The 20,324-nt window shown below is 41.4% G+C and overlaps 2 protein-coding genes across 7 annotated transcripts; one reads left to right on the top strand and one right to left on the bottom strand.

Moving 5' to 3' along the window:
• Window positions 1-4,793: 4,793 nt before the first annotated feature.
• LOC124250403 (serine/arginine repetitive matrix protein 1-like) lies at window positions 4,794-9,759 on the bottom strand. The gene is made up of 3 exons (XM_046682200.1): window positions 9,429-9,759; window positions 8,824-9,271; window positions 4,794-4,855 (listed from the first exon to the last, which is right to left on the bottom strand). The coding sequence occupies exons 1-3, from the start codon at window positions 9,757-9,759 to the stop codon at window positions 4,810-4,812; spliced, it is 825 nt and encodes a 274-aa protein (XP_046538156.1). The 3' UTR covers window positions 4,794-4,809.
• On the top strand, window positions 9,385-18,452 carry LOC124251103 (zinc finger protein 181). Of its 6 annotated transcripts, none has more exons than XM_046683600.1 (5): window positions 9,385-10,194; window positions 14,463-14,583; window positions 14,842-14,940; window positions 16,207-16,280; window positions 16,500-18,452. In XM_046683600.1, exons 1-5 carry the CDS (start codon window positions 10,186-10,188, stop codon window positions 17,691-17,693), a joined length of 1,497 nt encoding a protein of 498 aa, XP_046539556.1. In that variant the 5' UTR covers window positions 9,385-10,185; the 3' UTR covers window positions 17,694-18,452. The 6 variants fall into 6 exon arrangements, with proteins under 6 accessions (XP_046539556.1, XP_046539552.1, XP_046539550.1 ...); XM_046683595.1 differs by having other exon boundaries at window positions 9,486-9,540; window positions 10,120-10,194; window positions 16,207-18,452; XM_046683596.1 differs by having other exon boundaries at window positions 14,845-14,940; window positions 16,207-18,452.
• The last annotated feature ends 1,872 nt before the right edge of the window (window positions 18,453-20,324 follow it).

The following is a 20,324-nucleotide window of genomic DNA, read 5'->3' as shown; positions in this document are numbered from 1 at the left end:
TGTTGAAATCACCTTTCCCCTTAAGGCTGCTTCCTTTTCTCCAATATGGAGAAACATTTTAAGAAACACAAGTGTCATCTATAGAGAAAAAAATTAGTTTCCATTAATCACACCAGGGTCTCAGAGTTAAAGTGATAAATGTTCATATTCCAACAATTTTCATCGAAATACATGATCTGAGAACTTAGCAAATTTTATATTCATCATCACATGCATGGCGATAACAACGGTATGCCTCCTTCTGATGCTGCAAATAGGGCCTGAGAGTCTAATTACAGAACTATAATCTGAAATAACTGAAAAATCAGATTTCCTCATTGCTGGGATCTACTCCAATCATCACCACCATTGATCACACCATCAAAAAGGAGGAGTCAGAAATGGGCATGTAGTGTCTCACCTGCAAGTTCTCTTCAGAAGTCTAGTTTTTGCCTCCTTTTTGTTTAGAAGCTTTTATCAGTATACCAGTCTCAACTCTAGCAAGCAGAGCACCTTTTCCTGATATTACAACTTATTCCTTATCCTGAAACAGAGCTGGTCTCCGCCACAAGTTCCCCTGCGTGGCCCCACCAACCATGATTTAGTAACATTCAAACACACCAGTGGATTTCCCTAGAATCTTTTCTTGCGTACTCCACCCTGAACCCCTGTGAAGGCACTAGTCTGTGCGTCCTCGCTCTCTCCCAGCTCCCCACCAGCTTGGTAGAGCCTGCCTCCTAGGCACTCCTCTCGTGTGGCCCTTTGTGGTATGCAGTGACACTGTCCCTCGAGGACCTGTGAGTATAATAAACTTTGTTTTCCCTGGGCCTCTCTTATATTTCCTCTTGTGGCTGCACTTGAATGATCATCACATAAATAAACAAAACAGCAATGACAGTGCCTGCTTGGGGAGTTGAGAATAACTCTGAAAGACTGTTGTCTCCTACACCAGAAACAATTACTAGCCATTGCCACACTCTCCCAAGGGGCAAGGAGAAGCAAGATGGAGAGAAACTTTCCTGTGGTCGGTGGAATCTGAGAGGGTCTCACCTGGAGGGAAGCAGGGAACAATATCTCAGTCAGGAAACATTGTAAACTAAGGAGATGGCTCTTTGCACACTATACGCTTTCACAATAAGTTTTCCAAAATATCTTAACACATGATTCCTTAGACCCTATAGAAACATCTGTATTATGTTGTAAGGGAGAGAAATAGGATCCTACAAAAGAATCAGAAAGTGAGCTGTCAGATGAGCATGGATAAATGGAAGAATGTGGCAGTATAGAATCAATTTCAAAGCACAAAAAGAGGCTAGAATTATCAAAAGATCTTCAGAGGCTCATAATAGCCCCAAAGTAGAAACATCCCAAATGTCCATCAATTAATGAATAGATAAACAAAATGTGGTATATCCATACAATGAAATATTATTAGAGCATAAAAAGAATGAAGTACTGATATGATAATAGGATGAACCTCGAAAACATCCTAAGTGAAAGAAGCCACTCACAAAAGACCACATATTCTATGACTGTATTTACATGAAATGCCCAGAATAGACAAATCTATAGAAGCTTAAAGTAGATTATTGCTTGTCTAGGGCTGGGAATGATGATAAAATTGGGAGTGAGAGTGGAGAGTGATAATGTATATAAGATTTCATGTAGGGTGATAAAAATGTTCTAATATTGTGGTGATGATTGCACAATTCTGTGAATATACTAAAAAACATTGAATTATACACTTTTAATGGGTAAATTGTATGCTATGTGAATTATATCTCAATAAAGCTGTTAAAAAAAAAGACCCTGGAAAGAATTTTTTAAAAAGCCTTGGAAGTGTTCTGCATTTACTGGCCATGAAATTTCATTGACTATGGTAATAATATTCCTACAAGAGTTGTATCAGTAGAAGTCCATTGGCAGTGGGTTGCAGTCTGCATGGAGAGGGGGAAATAGAGAGACAGCATGCAGATAACTGCTTCAAGAAATGTATCTACCAAAGGAAAAGACATTGGCTCACTCTTTTTGTCTAAAAGAAAAAGCCATTGGCCTGTCTTCCCTCCCTCCCTTCCTCCTTTCTTTCTCTCTCTTTTTCTCATTCTTTCAGACTTAGAAAGTACTTTCAACACCCCAGCAATGAGCTTCATGTAGGAAATGCAGTGGTGAAAAGAGACCCAGTTCCTTCTTTCAATAAGTTTCAGTTAAGTGCTTGCTGACAGATAACAAACTATGGTGAATAACTACATGAGTAACAAAAAATGATGAGTGTTGGGCAAATAACTAAAATATGGTGGTATTCAGAGTAACTAGACGGCACCTCTAGAAAGAGTGGTGAGGAAAGACCTATTTGAGAAGGTGACAGTAGAGCAAGGACCTGGATGACAAGAAAGAACAGCAGTGAGACCACGAGGGTGAGCCTCCAGGCAAAAGGCTTGTTTAAAGGCTTGAAGGTGGCATAAGTTTGGCTTATGAAAGGTAGAGAAGGCAGGCCATTGAATTAACATTGGTGTCTTTGTGAGGACACCACAGGAGAAGAATGGAGCAAGGAGAAGAATGGAAGGAGGCAGAGTCAAGTGTGGTTTGTGTGAACCAACATGAAGAGTTTGGACTGTATTCTTTGAGAGATCAGAAGACATTAAAAGACATTACAAGATGGAATACTTGCTATGTAGTTCAAAAATCATCTAATTTCTGTATAGAGAGTGGACTGTATGGATGCAAGAGTGAAAGCATGGAGACCAGTTTGGCAGCCCTTGCAGTGTTTCAGGTGAGAATTTGACATGGATAAATGAAGGCTGATGTCCCATTGCTTTGAGGTAGCATTGAAAACAACCCTCTCTGCTGGAATGGATGTGTGGGGAGGGTAAGCGAAGACAAAAGGGGAATAAAGGAAAATGTGTGGATGTTCAGCTTTATCTAATAGGTGGATGGTGATTCCATTTACTAAATGGTGGGACCTTGAAAGAGGAGTGGGATGAGGAGACTATCAAGACCTCCGGGCGGGCCACGTGAAGCATGTGGAGTTTGAGTTGCCAATGAACAACCAAAACGAGCTGGGAGGTAAAGAGCTAGCTGTACGGATTGAGAGTTCCCAGGAGAGTAAAGGCTGGACTATAGATGAAGACTTGGGAGTCATTTTTGAAAAATGGTTTAAAACACATGGAAATGCATAGAAGAACATATATAGGAAATATGGAAAATGGATGCCAAATATCAAGTTCTGTGTCCCTTTAACATTTAGAGATCAAAGAAAAGATGAAGAACAAGTAAAGGAAATTGAGAAGCAGCAGCTATTAGGATGAAAATTGAGAAAAATGTAGTGTCATAGAACCAAGAGAAGAGATTTAAGAATGAGAAAGTGGTCAATTGTGTCAAATGTCAAGAGGCCAAGAAATGTAATAACAGAACAGCAACTCTCAGATTTAGCAAAGTGGAGGTTACTCTGACCTAGAGAAAAGCAGTCTCAGGAAAATAATAGGACTGCTCTCTGAAATGGCATAGTTATGGAGAGATTGTGAAGTGAGAATTAAAGAAGATTAATGTAGAAAAAGTTTCCAGGAAGCTTTTCTACTAAGAATAGAAGAGAAGTAGAGCATTTGCTGGAGGGAGTTTTGGGTAAAAAGAGGGTTTTTAAAAGACGAGGCTATTCCAGACACCTAAGCATGTCTGAAAGATGATGGGAAAGATCTAGCAAAGAGAGAAAAAAATGTTGATTAAAGAGAGAGAATGGCTAATTGCAGGAAGTACATGTATTGCTAGGGGATATTATTGCCTAGGTGTCAGGAAAGGGTTAGTGTTAAGAAAAGGTTAGCATTTTTTAATAGTGATGCTCCAGAGCCCACAGAGCAGTATAGTAGAGCATGGTGACAGTGCACAGAATCAGCTCAATGAGACAGATGGCAGCCATATTTGTCAGGGCTCTCCAGAGAAAACAGAACCAATAAGGGGTGTGTGTGTTCATAAATTAGATAGACAGAGACAGAGATAGAGATGTTTTTATTCTAAGGGATTGGCTCACATGATTGTGGGTGCTGGCAAGTCTGAGTTCTTGCCAGCAGGCTGGAGACCCAGGGGATAGTTGACGTTGAAGTTTGAGTCTGAAGGCAGTCTGGAGGCAGAGCTTTTTCTTTCTCAGGGAATCTCAATCCTTTTCTCTTAAGATCTTTGACTGATTGTATGAGGCCCATCTACATTATGGAGGGTAATCTACTTTACTCAAAGTCTACTGACTTAATGTTAGATGTTAATCCCATCTGAAAAAAAAACACCTCCACAGCAACAGCTAGACTGGTGTTTAACCAAACATCTGGGCACCATAGCCTAAACAAGTTGACACATAAAATTAACCATCAGAGCAGGGTACATAGAACATTTATTGAGTACCAACTGTATGTCTGTCACAGAGGACATAAGACAGACAAAAGACCATACTGGGATTCCTCCTTCACTGAACACTCAGGAAGGTACTTGTGGCAGAGAGGGCTCTGGAAATAAGACTGAATTTAAGGTGCCAAGAGCTTTTGAGATTGGGCCCGAACTGGGCTCCTCCAAAACCTGGACCAGGGCAGCTTCTCAGAGGTGCTCATGGTGGAACATTATAGTCAATGTTTTTCTGACAATGTCCTGCTGTCCTTTCCCCCACTTAGGGAATGAGATGGACCAAAAGCTGCCTCAGTGCCCCCTAGTTGGTACAGACCACTACAGCCCCAAACGATGCACCAAAACAACCTCTCAGGCCTTTAGTTCTTCCTTCAGGAGCAGCTCTTGAACGGCAGGGACCCACCAGCAGCTCACAGGTGAGGGCCCCATTGTGGTTGTGGTCCTCAATCACCACTCGTACAGGCAGTCCAGAGCCCCACATGCTGTTTTCCTCCTACAGTTTGGGTGAAAGAGAATACACTAAAAAGGGGTCCCAGAGGCTGGTAGACCCCTTCACCAGTTACCCAAAAACTTGGAACTAGATTCTAGAAAACTCCAGACTTTGTCTTAAGGACCAAACACAGAACAGAATAGGCTTCTTCAGGGCATTCTGTTGCTACGTATCAAAGAAGCCCAGAGATGGGCAAATTCTTTGGCCAGTAATATAGAATCTGGGGACTTAACATTAAAAGAAACCCCAAATATATATGCAACAATGTATGTACAAGGATATTCTTCACACATTTAAGCAAAAATCTAAGCACAAAGCAAATGTTCGCCAAGGGGAGACAGCTTAAATCTGTTCCTGTTACGATTCTTAATATGGGACACTGTGGACATTCTAATGACAACGTAGGTGATACGTTGCTAATATAGCAAGACATTCACAATGGATTGAATGAAAAAGGATAAAAGTACACAAAATACAAATCTATATTTGTGAATAAATGATAACTTTCTTTCAATAGATTAGCATGTTAAGTCACTTTCTATAGGTAGACAGAATGAATTTTTTTTTTAATTTTGCAGCAGTGTTTATTGAACTCTTTAAAAAAACAGTGACACTTTTCTTCCATCCACTTATTTTCCAAGACTAACATACATATTGGAGTTCATCTCCCCCAAGCTATTTTTTTTTTAGAGAAATCATGCAAAGTCAACAAGTAGGAAAAATTTGAGCTCTCTACATAGTAAGTCCCATGAGGGCATTCTCAGGCTTAAGGTGTAAGCGAAGTCCCTTCTTATGGAAGTAAAGCAAGGCTTGTTTCAATTCCTTTATGATCTGAGAGGGACAAAAGTGAGATGGGCACCCTTCTCCCCATCATAGCCACAAACAGGGCCCTTGACACCAGCTCTTAGTGTCCCTCAGGGAACCCAGCCAATCTACCAAGCAATGGCTGTACGCTGTTGGTCAAACGTATGTGCACCTGGCACTGCCTACTGGGTTCACCCTTGAGTCTGGTGTCAGCCTGATACTGATAAATAATCTGTGATGCAAGATGTCAGAGGTCCTCAAGAGTGGAAGGAGACAACACAAAGGTCTTGTTGGAGGCTCTGCACAGGTTCGATATTGGGCATTTTAGGGTCAGGCTTGGGCCCGATTGGGCGTGGACAGTTCTTCAAACCAGTGACAGAACTGGGACTAGACTCTTGGATTTAAAACTTTGGCGCATAGTGGGACGTGTAGGGTTATTCCAAAGTGAAAGGTAGAGGATGAGCCAGGGACAGGGACAAAGATCTCTGCCAGAGGTCTCAGCAGGAGTTTCTCTCTATGGCAAATACATATGGTTTATGATGTCTCTGGAAGCTAGAATCCCAAACTCCCTAATCACCCTCAGTCTTGGAACAGTTTCAGCATCAACATGAACTGGCTTTTCTTCTCTGAAGTTCATATTCTAAAATGTGCCCTTGACCAGATAAATTCCAATAGCAAAATCATTTACTGCAAATATTGCCTAACAGAAAAGGGAAAGAAGGCAGCTCAGGGCTGGTGGGAGTGGGTTCTGCATGGCATGTAGTATTTTCCTCTCTCCTTATTGATCTTTCTTGGCCCTGTTTTCTTTCTCAAGGGACTGGCATATGTGTTTAAAACTGGCTTACTTATGCCTGTGGATCCCCACTCCATCTGCCCCTGCATTTCTCCTCCTTAGTCTCTACTCATCGGAGTGCCTCTATCGTTTCTGTTAATAATGCAAATCACGGAGCACTCACATGTTAGCGGTCCAGCATCGAAGCAATGTTAAGAACTGGCCAGACATAGCTATTGAAACAAGAGGACTAGGCCTCCATTTACAGTTCTTCTCACCTCTTCCCCAGTCACATCTAGTTCTTTAATGTTAGCTCCCTCCTCCCCGATGAACTTAATTCATGTCCCAAATATCTGAGGGCTTATGATGGAAAGGCGTCATAACTCTTCCAGGAAGCTCATGAGGAAAAGCAGCAACAATGAAGAGTCCCTATGTAAGATTTTCTGAGTGGACTGAGCAGGGTCTTTATGTCTTTAACGTAGTTTAAAGTGGTTCCAGAGCAGTGATAATCCCAGATCTTGTCTGAAAATAAAATTATATAATCTCTAGAAAAGAAAGGCACTTTCATCCAAGGATACTGGGAAGCCTGATAAAATCTCTTTTCAAAGACAGAGAGACACACAAAGATAACCAACCAAAAACGAAAAAAAGCAAACTGAGTGAAGAAGTTAAAAAACAAATTTACAGGGGCCGGCCCCGTGGCCGAGTGGTTAAGTTCGCCTGCAGGCGGCCCAGTGTTTTGTTGGTTCGAATCCTGGGGGCGGACATGGCACTGCTCATCAAACCATGCTGAGGCAGCGTCCCTTATGCCACAACTAGAAACACCCACAACAAAGAATATACAACTATGTACCAGGAAGTCTTTGGGGAGAAAAAGGAAAAAAATAAATAAATTAAAAAAATAATAAAATAAAAATAAATTTACAAAGAGATTCATAAAACCTTGAGTTATTGGTACTATCAGATGCACATTATGGATCAACTGTGCCTACAATGTTACAAAAATCTTTGAAAAATTGAAATAAAAAAAAATCCCCTGGAAAGGGAATCATGAACAGGAAATAGATCAGAATAAATTATCCAGAATGCAGTACAGAGACTGAAAGATGGAAATTACAGAGGAGAATTTAAGGCACGTGGAGGATAGAGTGGAAAGACCTACTTTACGGCTAATTGGAGTTCACAAGAAGAGGAGAGGGAAAGAATGGGGAAAGGGCAGTATATGAAAAAAGAAAAATGTGCTGAGCACAGGAGGATGCCACTTCACAGATTCAAGTTGCTCAACATATCCCAAGCGGGTGATAAATGGGAGAATTTAACATCCTGAAACATACAAAAACTGTAGAAAACACATTTGGTTACTGAATCCAGTTCAAAGTCCAGGATTCTAAAGAGAAAGTAAATTTTAATATCCTAGTCCCCCTTTAACATCTTGCATTTTTCTATGTAAGTTGAGTTTTAATATTAAAAAGGCCTTTGTTCTAAATGAACATCGACCAAAAGACATGCAATTCTCAGAGAAGGAAGTACTAAAGCCAATAGACATATGAAAAGATTCTCAATCTTATTAACAATAATTGAAACGCGAATTTAAACCACAATGAGTTATAATGTCACACACAGCAGACTGGCAAAATTTGAAAGTTTCACAAAATCAAGAGCTGGCACTAATAGTTGGCAACCAAAATAACTATGAACTATGGTAGCAGCGCAAATTGGTACAACTGGAAGACAATTTGCCATTGTACAATAAAGACGTAGATGGGAATACACTTTGCACTGGCAAATCTTTCCTTGTTACATACTCTAAGCATGGAGAGGAATCTAGCTGATGTCACAACGTTTGTTAAAACTGCTGCTACAAGAATTAAATTCCACAGTCACAAGATGTACCAAAGTGGATGCACTAACGAATCTTATGCACATGAGTTACACGACCTCTTCAAGAAAATTCATAGTCGTACTTTTTATAATTTTAAAAAATAAATAAAATTAAATTTAGAAAAGAAAGTAAAGGGAACAACCCAAATAGACACCAACAGTAGATTGCTCTGGCCTATGCGCATGTGTCCAGCGCCCATTTGCCTGGGCTGGACAAGGACACAAACTAAGAAGCGCGTCTGGGGACAGGCGGGTCAGGCTCTGTCGGTTACGGGAGCGATTCTTCCCAGGACTGAGGTCTTTGTCCTCAATGAGCTCCCTCGAGTCTGATATTTCTGATCCTTTCGAGGGCGAGTAACACTTCAGAGCAGCCGTCAGTCACACCGATGACGTGACCGCATGAGTTGCCGGGAAGTGTCGCTTGTTCTCAATTATTGTTGTGACACCCCAGACACATGGCATTTTGGGAAATATAGTCCAGGGCAAGTGGGCGCCAAATGCTGCGGGCACATACGAGCTGGACAGCGTGGAGAAGGTTTCGGATGAGAGGACCCTTCCGGGGTAGAGGCCAGTTCCTGTCCGGTAGCAGCAGGGGCCGCCCGTGCGCGGGCAGAAGAACCTCTGTGCGAGCGAACGAATGACCCGGAAGACCTTTCGCGGCCGCATCATCTTCTGGGAAGTGTAGTTTTGTGGTTCGGAAGTCATTGTCTTCACAACGCCCGTAGAGGGCTGCCGTTGGTTCTGGGAAGCAGAGTTCTCCAGAGACGACTGTTGTCCTCTCGATACTTTGCATCTGTGTCCTGCTTGAGCCACTCTGCGACGACGGCCCCAGGCGCTGTGGTTTCCTAGGGAGCCCGGGCCGTTTTTCTCGCGGTGCGCCGAGAACGCGCGCGGCCGCGGAGACTTCTGGGACGTGTGGTTTTTCAGGAGGCTACCGTGCGAGGCCCCGGTAACTTTTGTTCCTGAGGCGGCGTCGCCTTAGAAGTGCTGCTCTGGGCTGGGGCCCTCGCCCTTGGTCCACCCCGCGGTAGCTTCTGGCCAGCCGGCGGGTTCTCCGTCCTGGAACCTGGGAGGCCTCTGGGCAGGGCGCTTCCCGCGGGGGCAGCGGCTATCGTCCGCTCGGCGCGACCCGGCGCGTCGGGTCCTCGGAGGTGCCCGCCTTGGACGCCTCGGGGCACCGGGCGAGGCCCAGCGCGGGCTTCGGGGCCCGGAGGTCCCGCTGAGGAGTCAGGCAAGTGTGGGGCCCGGCTGGCGGCCGGCGGGCCTCAGGCCAGCGGCCCCGGGCCCTGCTGGTCTCGGGGTCTGCCCCGCGGTGTGCGCCCCGGCGGGGCCCTGGCTGTGCGGGCCGCTGGGGCCTGCGCGGAACGGGGGAGCCGGGAGGACGCGGGCGAGCGGGCGTGCACAGCCCGCGCTGGGGCAGACGCCGTCTGCGGTGGTTTCCGTCACCCATCGTGAAGCTGACGCTTCCCAGTTGTGTAACCGTGAACAGTTGCTGAGTTTGTTTCCTCGTCGTTTAAAAAAGAAATCCGTAGTACCGTGAATGCCCGCCGTGCATGGTGGTGGAGATGGAGCGGACTCTTGACACCGTTACTGTTGTTTTCCGAGTCTGTCTCCTCTGTGCAATAGTTGATGTGCGCGCAGGCGGCACCCGGTGGCTACGCCGTGCCGGGGAACGCTGTGCGAGTCAGGGCCAGCGTGGAGCCCTGGGAGCTGCCTCCAGCGTGCTTTTCCCTCCAGGCGCGTGGCAGAGCTGCAGGAGAAGCCTGCGTTTTCCTGACGGCTTTTTCCTGTTCTTGATCCGCCTTCCCAGGACGCTGCCCTTCTGTAAGACGGGAGCCTGCAAGGAGGCCTGTTGACTATTGGGAACTGCGAAGTCATGTTCCAGGTAAGTCGGCGTGTCCCCATCTTCCTGAAGCACCTAGCAGGCCTCCGGAGTGCTTGCTTTGCTTCTCCTACCAGTTTCCCCCTAAAGAAGTCCTTAAAAGACTGGATCTCTGATTCCTTTCGTTATAGGAAAGGCTGGAGCCCGCAGAACTCCAAAATGCTGTCTTATCTCAGTGCTCCTCTTTCCTAACAGTTTTCTGTTAGAAGCCTCAGTAGTCTTGAGCAAAACTTGTTTTTTCATTAATTCAAAATTCGAGTTGAGAATTTTAGGTTATTTGCTTTATGGTTATCAAAGCTGTATAATGTGGTCTGAATTAATGGTACCTCAGTCCTTTCAGTTGTTCAAGTCAGGAGATGTTTGGAGTCATCCTCGATTCCTCCCATTCTCTTATAACTCACATGCAGACACTGCGGTTGATCTAAAATATATACAGGATGTCTACAGAATCGGCCACGGGTTACCCGTCACCGCCATCTCCACTGTCGCCCTGGTCCAAGCCACCTAGATTATTGAGGTAGCCCCCTAGGTGGATTCTCTGCTTTTGCCCTTCACCCTCTTCAGTCTCTTCTCAGTACAGCTGTCACGGTGATCCTCATGTTGTCTAAAATCCTGTCATTCCTCAGCTTGAAAGTCTTGGTGCGCTGCCTCAGAGTAGAAGTCAGCGTTCTATATGACTTGAAAACATTTGTACACTTAGGCTCTCTGTTACTTCTCTGATCTCATCTTCCTTCTCTGTCTCCTTGTTACCTGTGGGCTCCAGCCACAGAGGCAGCTGCCTCCAGGCCTTGGAAGTTGCTGTACCATCTGCTTGGAATAGTCCTTCCCGAGACATGCACAAGTGTGCGTTCTTACTGCCTTTTATTTTTGCTCAATGGTTGCTTTCTCAGAAAAGCTTCCCTGAACACCTATTTAAAGTTGCAGTTACCTTCTCTTGAGTATCACTTCCTCTCCTCCATCACTGCTTTGTTGTTTTCCACGGCACTTATCACTCATTGTATGATACACTGTATAGTTAGTAATACATATGCTCATTGTTTGTCTCCTCCCACCGAGAGGGATATTTTTTCTTTTCTGTTGACTGTATTATCTTTAGTACCCAGAGTGGTACCTGGCACAAAACGGATGCTTAGTATATAGTTGTTGAATGAATGAGTGATGCAGAAATAGTGGGGCAGAATCATGGGTGGAAGGTGAAGCCTGCACAAGAGAAGGGATGAGTGGCAGATGTGCGTGTTGGGCAGAGTCTGGTTTCTTGAAAATATTAGAATTGAAAAAACTATTTTTTTTTTCAAGTAAAAGCTAAAGTGAACTAATTGCCAAACCGTTCATTGACTCATTTTCCAAACACTTGTGAAGTACCTGTTAGGAAGAAACTTACATAGGTTTGAGTATATACTGACATGTGGGACTTCATGATCTAGCACAATACTGTCTAAGAGAACTTTCTACAGTGGTGGAAATTTCTATATGTGTGCTGTCCAGTGTGGTAGCCACTAGCCCCGTATGGCTGTTGAGTACTTGAACTGTGGCTAGAGTGACTGAGGAACTGAATTTTTAATTTTATTTAATTTGTAATTTTAATTAATTTAGATTTATATAGCCAAATGTGGCTAGTGGCTACTGATTGAGCGGTACAAGACTGGTAGAAAAGTAAGAAAGCATAAGAAGTTAAGCTAAGTGCTAGGACAAATACCCTAAGTTCTTCTGGGGACAAAGATGAATGAACATCCCAGGCTGCCCAGGCAATTGAGGGGGAAGGAAGAGCTGAAGCGCCCCTGGGGAAGCAGGGCTGGAAGTGGTTTTCTGGCCCACAGTACTGGGGAGGCAGAGGTGGAAGTGAAGTTATACTGAACTGGGAGAACGCCTCAAGTTTAGGTAGAGAGGCCTAAGAGAGCCTTTCAAGGAACTGCAAACATTTTCTAAAGTGGTGGTTCTCAAACAGGGGGCGATTTTTGTCCCCCTTAGCCCCACCCATAGGGGACAGTTGATAATGCCTAGAGACATTTTTGGTTGTCACAACCCTACGGCAGGAGGGGAGTTGCTAGTAGCATCTAATGGCTAGAAGCTAGGGATGCTACTCAATATCCTACAATGCACAGGACAGCTCCCCACAACAAGGAATTATCTAGCCTAAAGTGACAGTAGTGCCAAGGTTGAGAAACCCTGATCTAAACAAAGAGCAAAGAGTATCTATTAATGAGATTATGTAGGTTTTCTTCTTTAGACTATTAATACAATGACATTCATTAATATGTTTTCAAAGTTTAAAATATGAAATATCTTTGCATTGGTGGAATAAAACGTTGTGTTTTATGCATTTAATAGGGTGTTGTTGTTTTTTTTTGCAGTCGTGTGTCGCTTAAAAACAAAGAAATGCATCCTTAGGTGATTTTGTCGTTGTGCAAATGTCATAGAGTATACTTACACAAACCCAGATGGTATAGCCTACTGCACACCTGGGCTAGATGGTTCTAATCTTACGGGACCGCTGTTGTATTTGTGGTCTGTTGTTGACTGAAACGTCATTATGCAGCATATGATTGTATTTGGTTTATCAGGTGCGATTTGTGAAAGCCAATCGTTTTAAGACCATCGTGGACAGTAGGAAAAGATGGAGAATTTTTCAGCTCATATGACAAGGGTAGCATAATCCTAATACCTGGTGAGAGTAAATACAAATGTAAAAAAGAATTTTCCCTGGTTCCAAAAGGGAAGGAGACTGTCTCCCTCTTTCCATTTCCTTGAGAAAAACCTGTAATTGTAAATCCTTTCTATGTCCCTTTGAGATACTTGTAAACCTTTTTCAAAGCTAAATAAGCCTCTGCCAATTTTACGAGGCAGTAAAGTCTTTCTTAAGGGCCTTGGAGCCAGTTCTTTGAAATGGAAACATGAAGGGAGATGCACCTGTCTCCCTTTCTTTGCAAGAGTTTAGCCTAGGCTGCTGGCTCCAAGTTCTATCCACCTACTTGTCATAAAGATAGGCAAGTTTTGTTTTCCTTTGGGGTAAAGGCAGATGGCCACTCCAGTTACCAGGTGAATTTAGGGTGAACTATGTACAGCAAAAAATGCTGTCAAATCCTCTTACTCGAGGACAAGTTATTATTTATTTTGAAAGCATACATGTAAAGGATTATACCTGCCTAGTTTTATAAAAGGGTGAGATTTCTTTCTGTCCTTGCAGTGTCATTACTGATTGCCTGTGAAGTGTATTACAGTCTGGTTTAATGCTTATTCAATAATAAAACTGTTCTCTTTCTTGTCTGCATTGTGGAGTGGATTCTCTGGTTGGCAGATTTGATTTTTAATTCTTTCCTCAACACCTGACAAAGGTAAATTCTCTCTTTAAAACCAGAGAACAGTGTCACTGGTAGACATACATGTAAAATATCCAAATAAAGTAATAGAATATTGAATCAACCACTCTTGGATGGAAAAATTTACCATAGCCAAACAATGTCTATTTCACCGATGAAAGATAGTAATGATGGCATTTTAACTGCATGCGCGTATTATCTACATTTCTGGGACATATTATAATTCGACTAACCGGTAAGCTCTTATTGAACATTTAAGCTTTTCTAAAGTTTTGCTATTTTAAATAATACCATGAATGAATTCTGTTGAGAAGAAATCTGTTTCCTTAAAATATTTTTCTTGAAATGTATCCTTTGTTTTATTCTTTGCCCTTACTTTAAGATCCTATTCAACGGCTACCTATGGCATGAAACCATCCTTTAGTTTTTTTGCCCAGGGGTCTCAAATTATTTTAATTATAGATTGATTATCAGTATACGGTTGAGTTATATATCATAAATGTTTTTGTTTTTTGTTTATAAATTAGTTATGTTTATGTCTGTCTTTAATATAAAGATATCTTTTTTCAGAACCTGTTGGATCACTTTTTCTTTTGAACCTTAGTGGATCATCATTTTTTATTACTTACCTAGCATGTAGACTATAAAAACATGACTAAGCACTTGTCCATGTGCTGTCAAGAGTTGAATGCTGATTTTTAAAAGTTTTATAATTCTATTCCCTTTGACAAAGTTAACTCTCCTAAAGCATAGCTCTTGTATTTGTCTCTTACTCTTATTGTATAACAATGTCAAACACATAATTATCCAATTATTACTCAACTTAGATTCCTGATCCTTGTTACAACTGCTAAATCTTGTTCCCTTCTTCCACAGCCAGGGTAATTTTACCCTGTGATTGGTGACAGAAGAGACCTGGGCTGTGGTTGAGCCTAAATGTGTTTGCTGTTTCAGGTGACGTTTAGTGATGTGGCCATAGACTTCTCTCATGAAGAGTGGGGATGGCTAGATTCTGCTCAGAGGGATTTATACAAGGATGTGATGGTGCAGAATTATGAGAACCTGGTCTCTCTAGGTAAGCATATCTCCCCCTCCACCCTAATGAGGGAGATCTTTCTTCTGCCACTTTGAGTTACTAGAGATCCTCCTGAGTAAATTGCTGCATTTTTATTTCACGTTTCCAAGGAAACGTATAGCTCTCTTATGCACTGCCTGAAGCTTATCTTTCCATTTCAGTGAACATCCTTCAAACCTTCCTTTTGTCCCTTTTGTGATGGTGGCCTCTCCTCCATGAGGACCACAGCTTAAACAAGTTGTATATTTTTTCTACAAGCAGGTCTTTCTATACCTAAGCCATATGTGATCACTTTATTGGAGGATGGGAAAGAACCTTGGATGGTGGAGAAAAAACTGTCAGAAGGTGTGTATTCAGGTAAGTTATGGTGAATCAGGCAAAAGAGATGTTTGTTAAAGATGCTTGTAGAAAGTGTGGAGGCGGGGGCCGGCCTGGGGCACAGTGGTTAAGTTCACTCGTTCCGCTTCTCGGTGGCCCAGAATTCGCCGGTTCAGATTCTGGGTGCGGACATGGCACCTTCTTGGCACGCCATGCTGTGGTAGGCATCCCACATATAAAGTAGAGGAAGATGGGCACGATGTTAGCTCAGGGCCAGGCTTCCTCAGCAAAAAGAGGAGGATTGGCAGTAGTTAGCTCAGGGCTAATCTTCCTCAAAAAAAAAAAAAAAAGAAAGTGTGGAGGCATTTTAGGATATTTTAGGGATACTATCTTCAGAGATCCCAAATGTAACAAAATTAAGGGATCCTTAGCTTAGATTTCAAAACCACCACTTCCTGTCTCAAATTATCATCTTTCTGTATTACTTGTGTCATCTCAAAAGTAGAGGATTTTGCCATCATAATTCAAATTATTTTATTTGAAACAAAATAAAGCATATTATTATTTTTAAGTCTTCTTAAGGAAAAATATATTGATGGTTTTAGGCTAAGTGAAACTGTCAGTGAAATGGAAAGTCGCTTTTCCTCTAAGATTGAGCTTCAAAGATGAAATATAAACATAAGTGTTAGAGAAAGTAAGGAATGTGTAAGAAGGTTTCTAGGAACAATATTTTCTAATGTCCAGTAAGTGATATGATTTCACATAGATCCTGCATAAACTCATAAAGCCTAAATCTTTCTGAACCATGAAGAATATTTAGAATATTTTGTTGTCATTGTAACTGTTTAATGCAGCACTATAAATTCTGCATTTTAAGCATACTAATATGACAGCAAATTGAGATTCATTGAAGGTTGGGGAACCAAGGCTGTGAGGCAAAATGTGGTCTTTCACATAAATATAGGCAGAAAATGTTGGCTTGGGATCCAGAATGCCCTCCACATTTTCTTTCTGATAGTTTCATTTTTTTCCACCTACTGATTGCCTGTATTTAACCCACGTCCCATCTTACACTCTGTTCCAGCCTCTCTGAGCTGTCTGTATTCTCAGTGCTCCATTCGAACTTTGTTCAGAAGTCACTGAATATATGAGAGTTGTCAGAGCCATGTGTTTGGGGGGGGGTGGGACTTTATTTTTTATCCAGTTTTATTTTTATCTTTATTTTTATTCTCTTATTTCTACCATAGGAATTCCTTTTCAGGAAGAACAGAAAAAGCAGTGTTTCTCTTTCTTGGTATATTTCAGGTTGGGAATCAAGATGGGGAAACAAGGAATTGTCAACAAAGGAGGATATTTATGATGAAGGTTCACCCAAAACGGTAATAATAGAAAAAATTATAAAACAAAGTCATGAATTTCCAAATTTTAACAAGGACCAGGAATGTATAGAGAAGTTGGAGGGGAAGCTCGAAAATCAGGTAGAATATTTCAGACCAGTGACCCTCACCTTTAGAGAAAGTCCCACTGGGGAAAGTGTTTACAAATACAGTACGTTTGGAAGCATTTTCCACTTAAAGTCTATTCTTTCTGAACCACAGAGAATTTCTGCTGAAGGGAAATCACATAAGCATGATACATTTAAGAAGAACTTACCAAAAAAGTCACTTATAAAAAAGGAGAATATGAGTGGTGGGAAGAAACTTTTGAATTCTAATGAAAGTGTGGCAGCCTTCAGCCAGAGCAAATCTCTTACCCTTCACCAGGCTTATAACAGAGAGAAAGTCTATACATGTGGTGAATGTGGGAAGGCCTTTGGCAAACAATCAACCCTTAATCGCCATTGGAGAATTCATACAGGAGAGAGACCCTATGAATGTCGTGAATGCGGGAAGACTTTTAGTCATGGCTCATCCCTTACTCGACATCAGATAAGCCACAGTGGAGAGAAACCTTACAAATGTATTGACTGTGGGAAGGCCTTTAGCCATGTCTCGTCACTTACTAATCATCAAAGCACTCACACTGGAGAGAAACCATATGAATGTATGAACTGTGGAAAGTCTTTTAGTCGTGTTTCACATCTCATTGAACATCTGAGAATTCATACTCAAGAAAAACTCTATGAGTGTCGAATATGTGGGAAGGCCTTCATTCATAGGTCATCTCTCATTCACCATCAGAAAATTCATACTGGAGAGAAACCTTATGAATGCAGTGAATGTGGAAAAGCCTTTTGCTGTAGCTCGCACCTTACTCGACATCAGAGAATTCACACTATAGAGAAACAATTTGAATGCAACAAATGTCTGAAAGTCTTTAGCAGCCTCTCATTTCTTATTCAGCATCAGAGTATTCATTCTGAAGAAAAACCCTTTGAATGTCAAAAATGCAGGAAATCCTTCAACCAGCCTGAATCACTGAGTATGCATTTGAGAAATCACACTAGATTGAAACCTTACGAATGTAGTATATGTGGGAAAGCCTTTAGTCATAGGTCATCCCTGCTTCAACATCATAGAATTCATACTGGAGAGAAACCCTATGAATGTATTAAATGTGGGAAGACCTTCAGCTGTAGTTCAAACCTTACTGTACATCAGAGAATTCATACTGGAGAAAAGCCATATAAATGTAGTGAATGTGGGAAAGCTTTTAGCAAAGGCTCAAATCTTACTGCCCATCAGAGAATACATAGTGGAGAGAAGCCCAGTGGTGCAGTAAGTGTGGAAAAGCCTTTAGGCCATATGAATCACTATACAAGTGAAAAGTCATACAAGAGAGAAACTGTTTGAATGAAGTATTTGTAATATACTTTAGCCATAGATCCTCTCTGATTCAACATCAGAAAACTTATACTGGAGAAGTCTTATGAATGTAATGAATGAAGGTCTTTAGCAATAGTACAAACCTTATTGTACATCACAGTTCACACTGGAGAGAGACCATATGAAGGCAGTCAATGTGCCTTTAGCCAGTATTAATCCCTTCATTGACGTCAGTCAGTCCACAATGGAGAGAAACCCTATATATGTAACAAATACGGGAAAGACATTAGGTGATATGAATCTCGTATAAAACAAACATAGGAGAGAAGCAATATGAATATAAAAATTGTAGCAAGTCCTTCGTTTAAAGTGCATTCCTCATTCTATATCACAGAACTCACACTGGAGAGAAAGCTTCTGTAAGAAATGTAGCAAAGTGTTCACTAAGTTCTAATCTTGCTAGACATCAGAAGATTAATGCTAGAACAATCTGAAGGATGTAGGAGATGTAGGAATTAAGTGTAAATCTTTCTTTGCAATGATGCTATTTGTAAACAATTTTGCAGGAGAGCAAACAAGCATAAGTGAATATGCATTTCTTATAGCAGTAGCATGCAATTTTACTCGAGTCCTACATACAAGTTAGCTAATGGGCGTGTGAAGATACTGAGTTGCCCACTGGATCCAGTAAATGTTATAAGGTTGAAAATTAAAACTGCAAAAGAAGTAAAAAGTGATGTGGATAAAATTTTTGGTCTCTAATAAAATCATTTTGTGTATAGTAAACTCTTTCACTGTGACACTGGTAATTCTTGCAGAATTTTCCACTACTTTCCTCTTGAAGAATTAAGATCAGCCTTTCTGTAGTCTTCAGTGGGAGACTAGCAAGCCTAGAGAAAAGTGGCCTGATTGCTGCTAGGAGTGTCATTATTTTGGTGAGGATAATTCACAGTCCATTTCTAGGTGGCTTAATTCACACATTTTAATTTTTACAAGTGCTGTGAGAACATAACCAAGAAACATACTGTGAGAGATCAGAACAGGCTTAACTGTGGATGTGCTTTTTAATCTAAATTCTAAAAGAAGAGTACTAATTATGTTGCTGTGTGGGCACATGCACTCTGGGGGTCATTCTGTGCAAAGCAGACAAGCAAGTTCTGTCATCTTTGCTGCAGCTAAACTCCGTGATCTAATGTCTAGTTTTAAGTTTTGTGGCTTTGAGGAGTACTGCTGGCAGCAGCACTGGTGACAGCAGTAGTCATTTCTCCAACCCTGGATCATAATGGGGATTTACTTTGAAATTAATAGTCCAGAGCCATCCCCATTACTTCTCCAGCCTGCCCACCAATTTTGAAAGCATTAATTGCCTGCAATATGTGTCTTCTTGAAATACTTGAGAGTTTTGTTTTCTGCACTGTACTTTGACAGATAATTATGGTTTGTAAGGAGGATGGCTTCAGATATTCTAAATTTTAGATAATAAATGGAATAGTCTTTTCTGTCTCCATGGTTTCCTATCTTGTGATGATAAAGGTAATACAGATCAATGATTAGGATTGTGTAAATACTGTTTAATGTAAAGGGCAGTTATGGACATTAGTCCCTCCTTATCTGCAGGGGATACGTTCCAAGACCCCCAGTGGATACCTGGAACCAAACTCCATATATACTATGTTTTTCCTTATACATACATACCTGTGATAAATTAGGCACAGTAAGAGACTAACAACAATAAGAATAAAATAGAACAATTATAACAATATACTGTAATAAAAGTTAGGTGAATGTGATCTGTCTCAAAATACTGCACTGTATTTCAGACCATGGATGACTGTGGGTAACTGAAACAGTGGGAAGTGAAACTGCGGGTAAAGGGGGCTACTGTAGCTCATGTTTCAGATTATGTTCTCTATGATATTTGATAGTAATAAGTAAAATTATTTTAAAAAGGAATGTCACTGATACGATAATTCTAGTGTGGAATGAGTGATAGTGTTTCCAACTTTAGACAAATTATTCTCTGAACCTAGTACTTGTGCTGCCTTAAGTGAAAGCCAAGAGGTGAAGGCACGTTCCATAGCAATTCTCAGTAGAGTTAGTGGGTTTGGAATGGGATGGTGAAGTTTTAATATTAAGCAGAGACTTAATCTTTCCTTTGATTTATTTTTAGTCATGAGATTTATTTTGATATTCTATGAAATGTTGAAGGATCTTTGAGAGATTGATAATTAAGGAAGCATGGCATGGTATCAAACAAGGATTAAGAACAGTTGTAATTATGGATAGACTGGCTACTATGTATATATAGTTGTGGGATAATGGCAGTATCTTTCTGTTTCTCACATTCTCTGTCCTTCAGCTCTCCCAAGCACTGGTACCTCAAAGGTGAAGTAGTCCTTTAATCCCCCAGATTTTATTTGCTTTCAATACACATAGTTTTATGCCATCTTATTTTGTTATGAGAGGATTCATCCAAATACCCATGCTTAGTCATTTAAAAAGCATGAGCATACACATGATAATGTTTTACAGTTGATTTGAAGTACTTCCCAGTGATGCTGAACTAGGGAAAGAAAGCTAGAGGGTAGAAATCCAACTTGCATGTATACTGGCTTTGTATGACCTTGGACAAATTACTTCACTTATGCCTCAGTTTCT

This window comes from Equus quagga, chromosome 13 (genome assembly GCF_021613505.1).
Source record: "Equus quagga isolate Etosha38 chromosome 13, UCLA_HA_Equagga_1.0, whole genome shotgun sequence".
NCBI classification, from domain to species: domain Eukaryota; kingdom Metazoa; phylum Chordata; class Mammalia; order Perissodactyla; family Equidae; genus Equus; species Equus quagga.
Note: the sequence above shows the minus strand (reverse complement) of the source record. Positions and strands in the feature narration are given on the sequence as shown.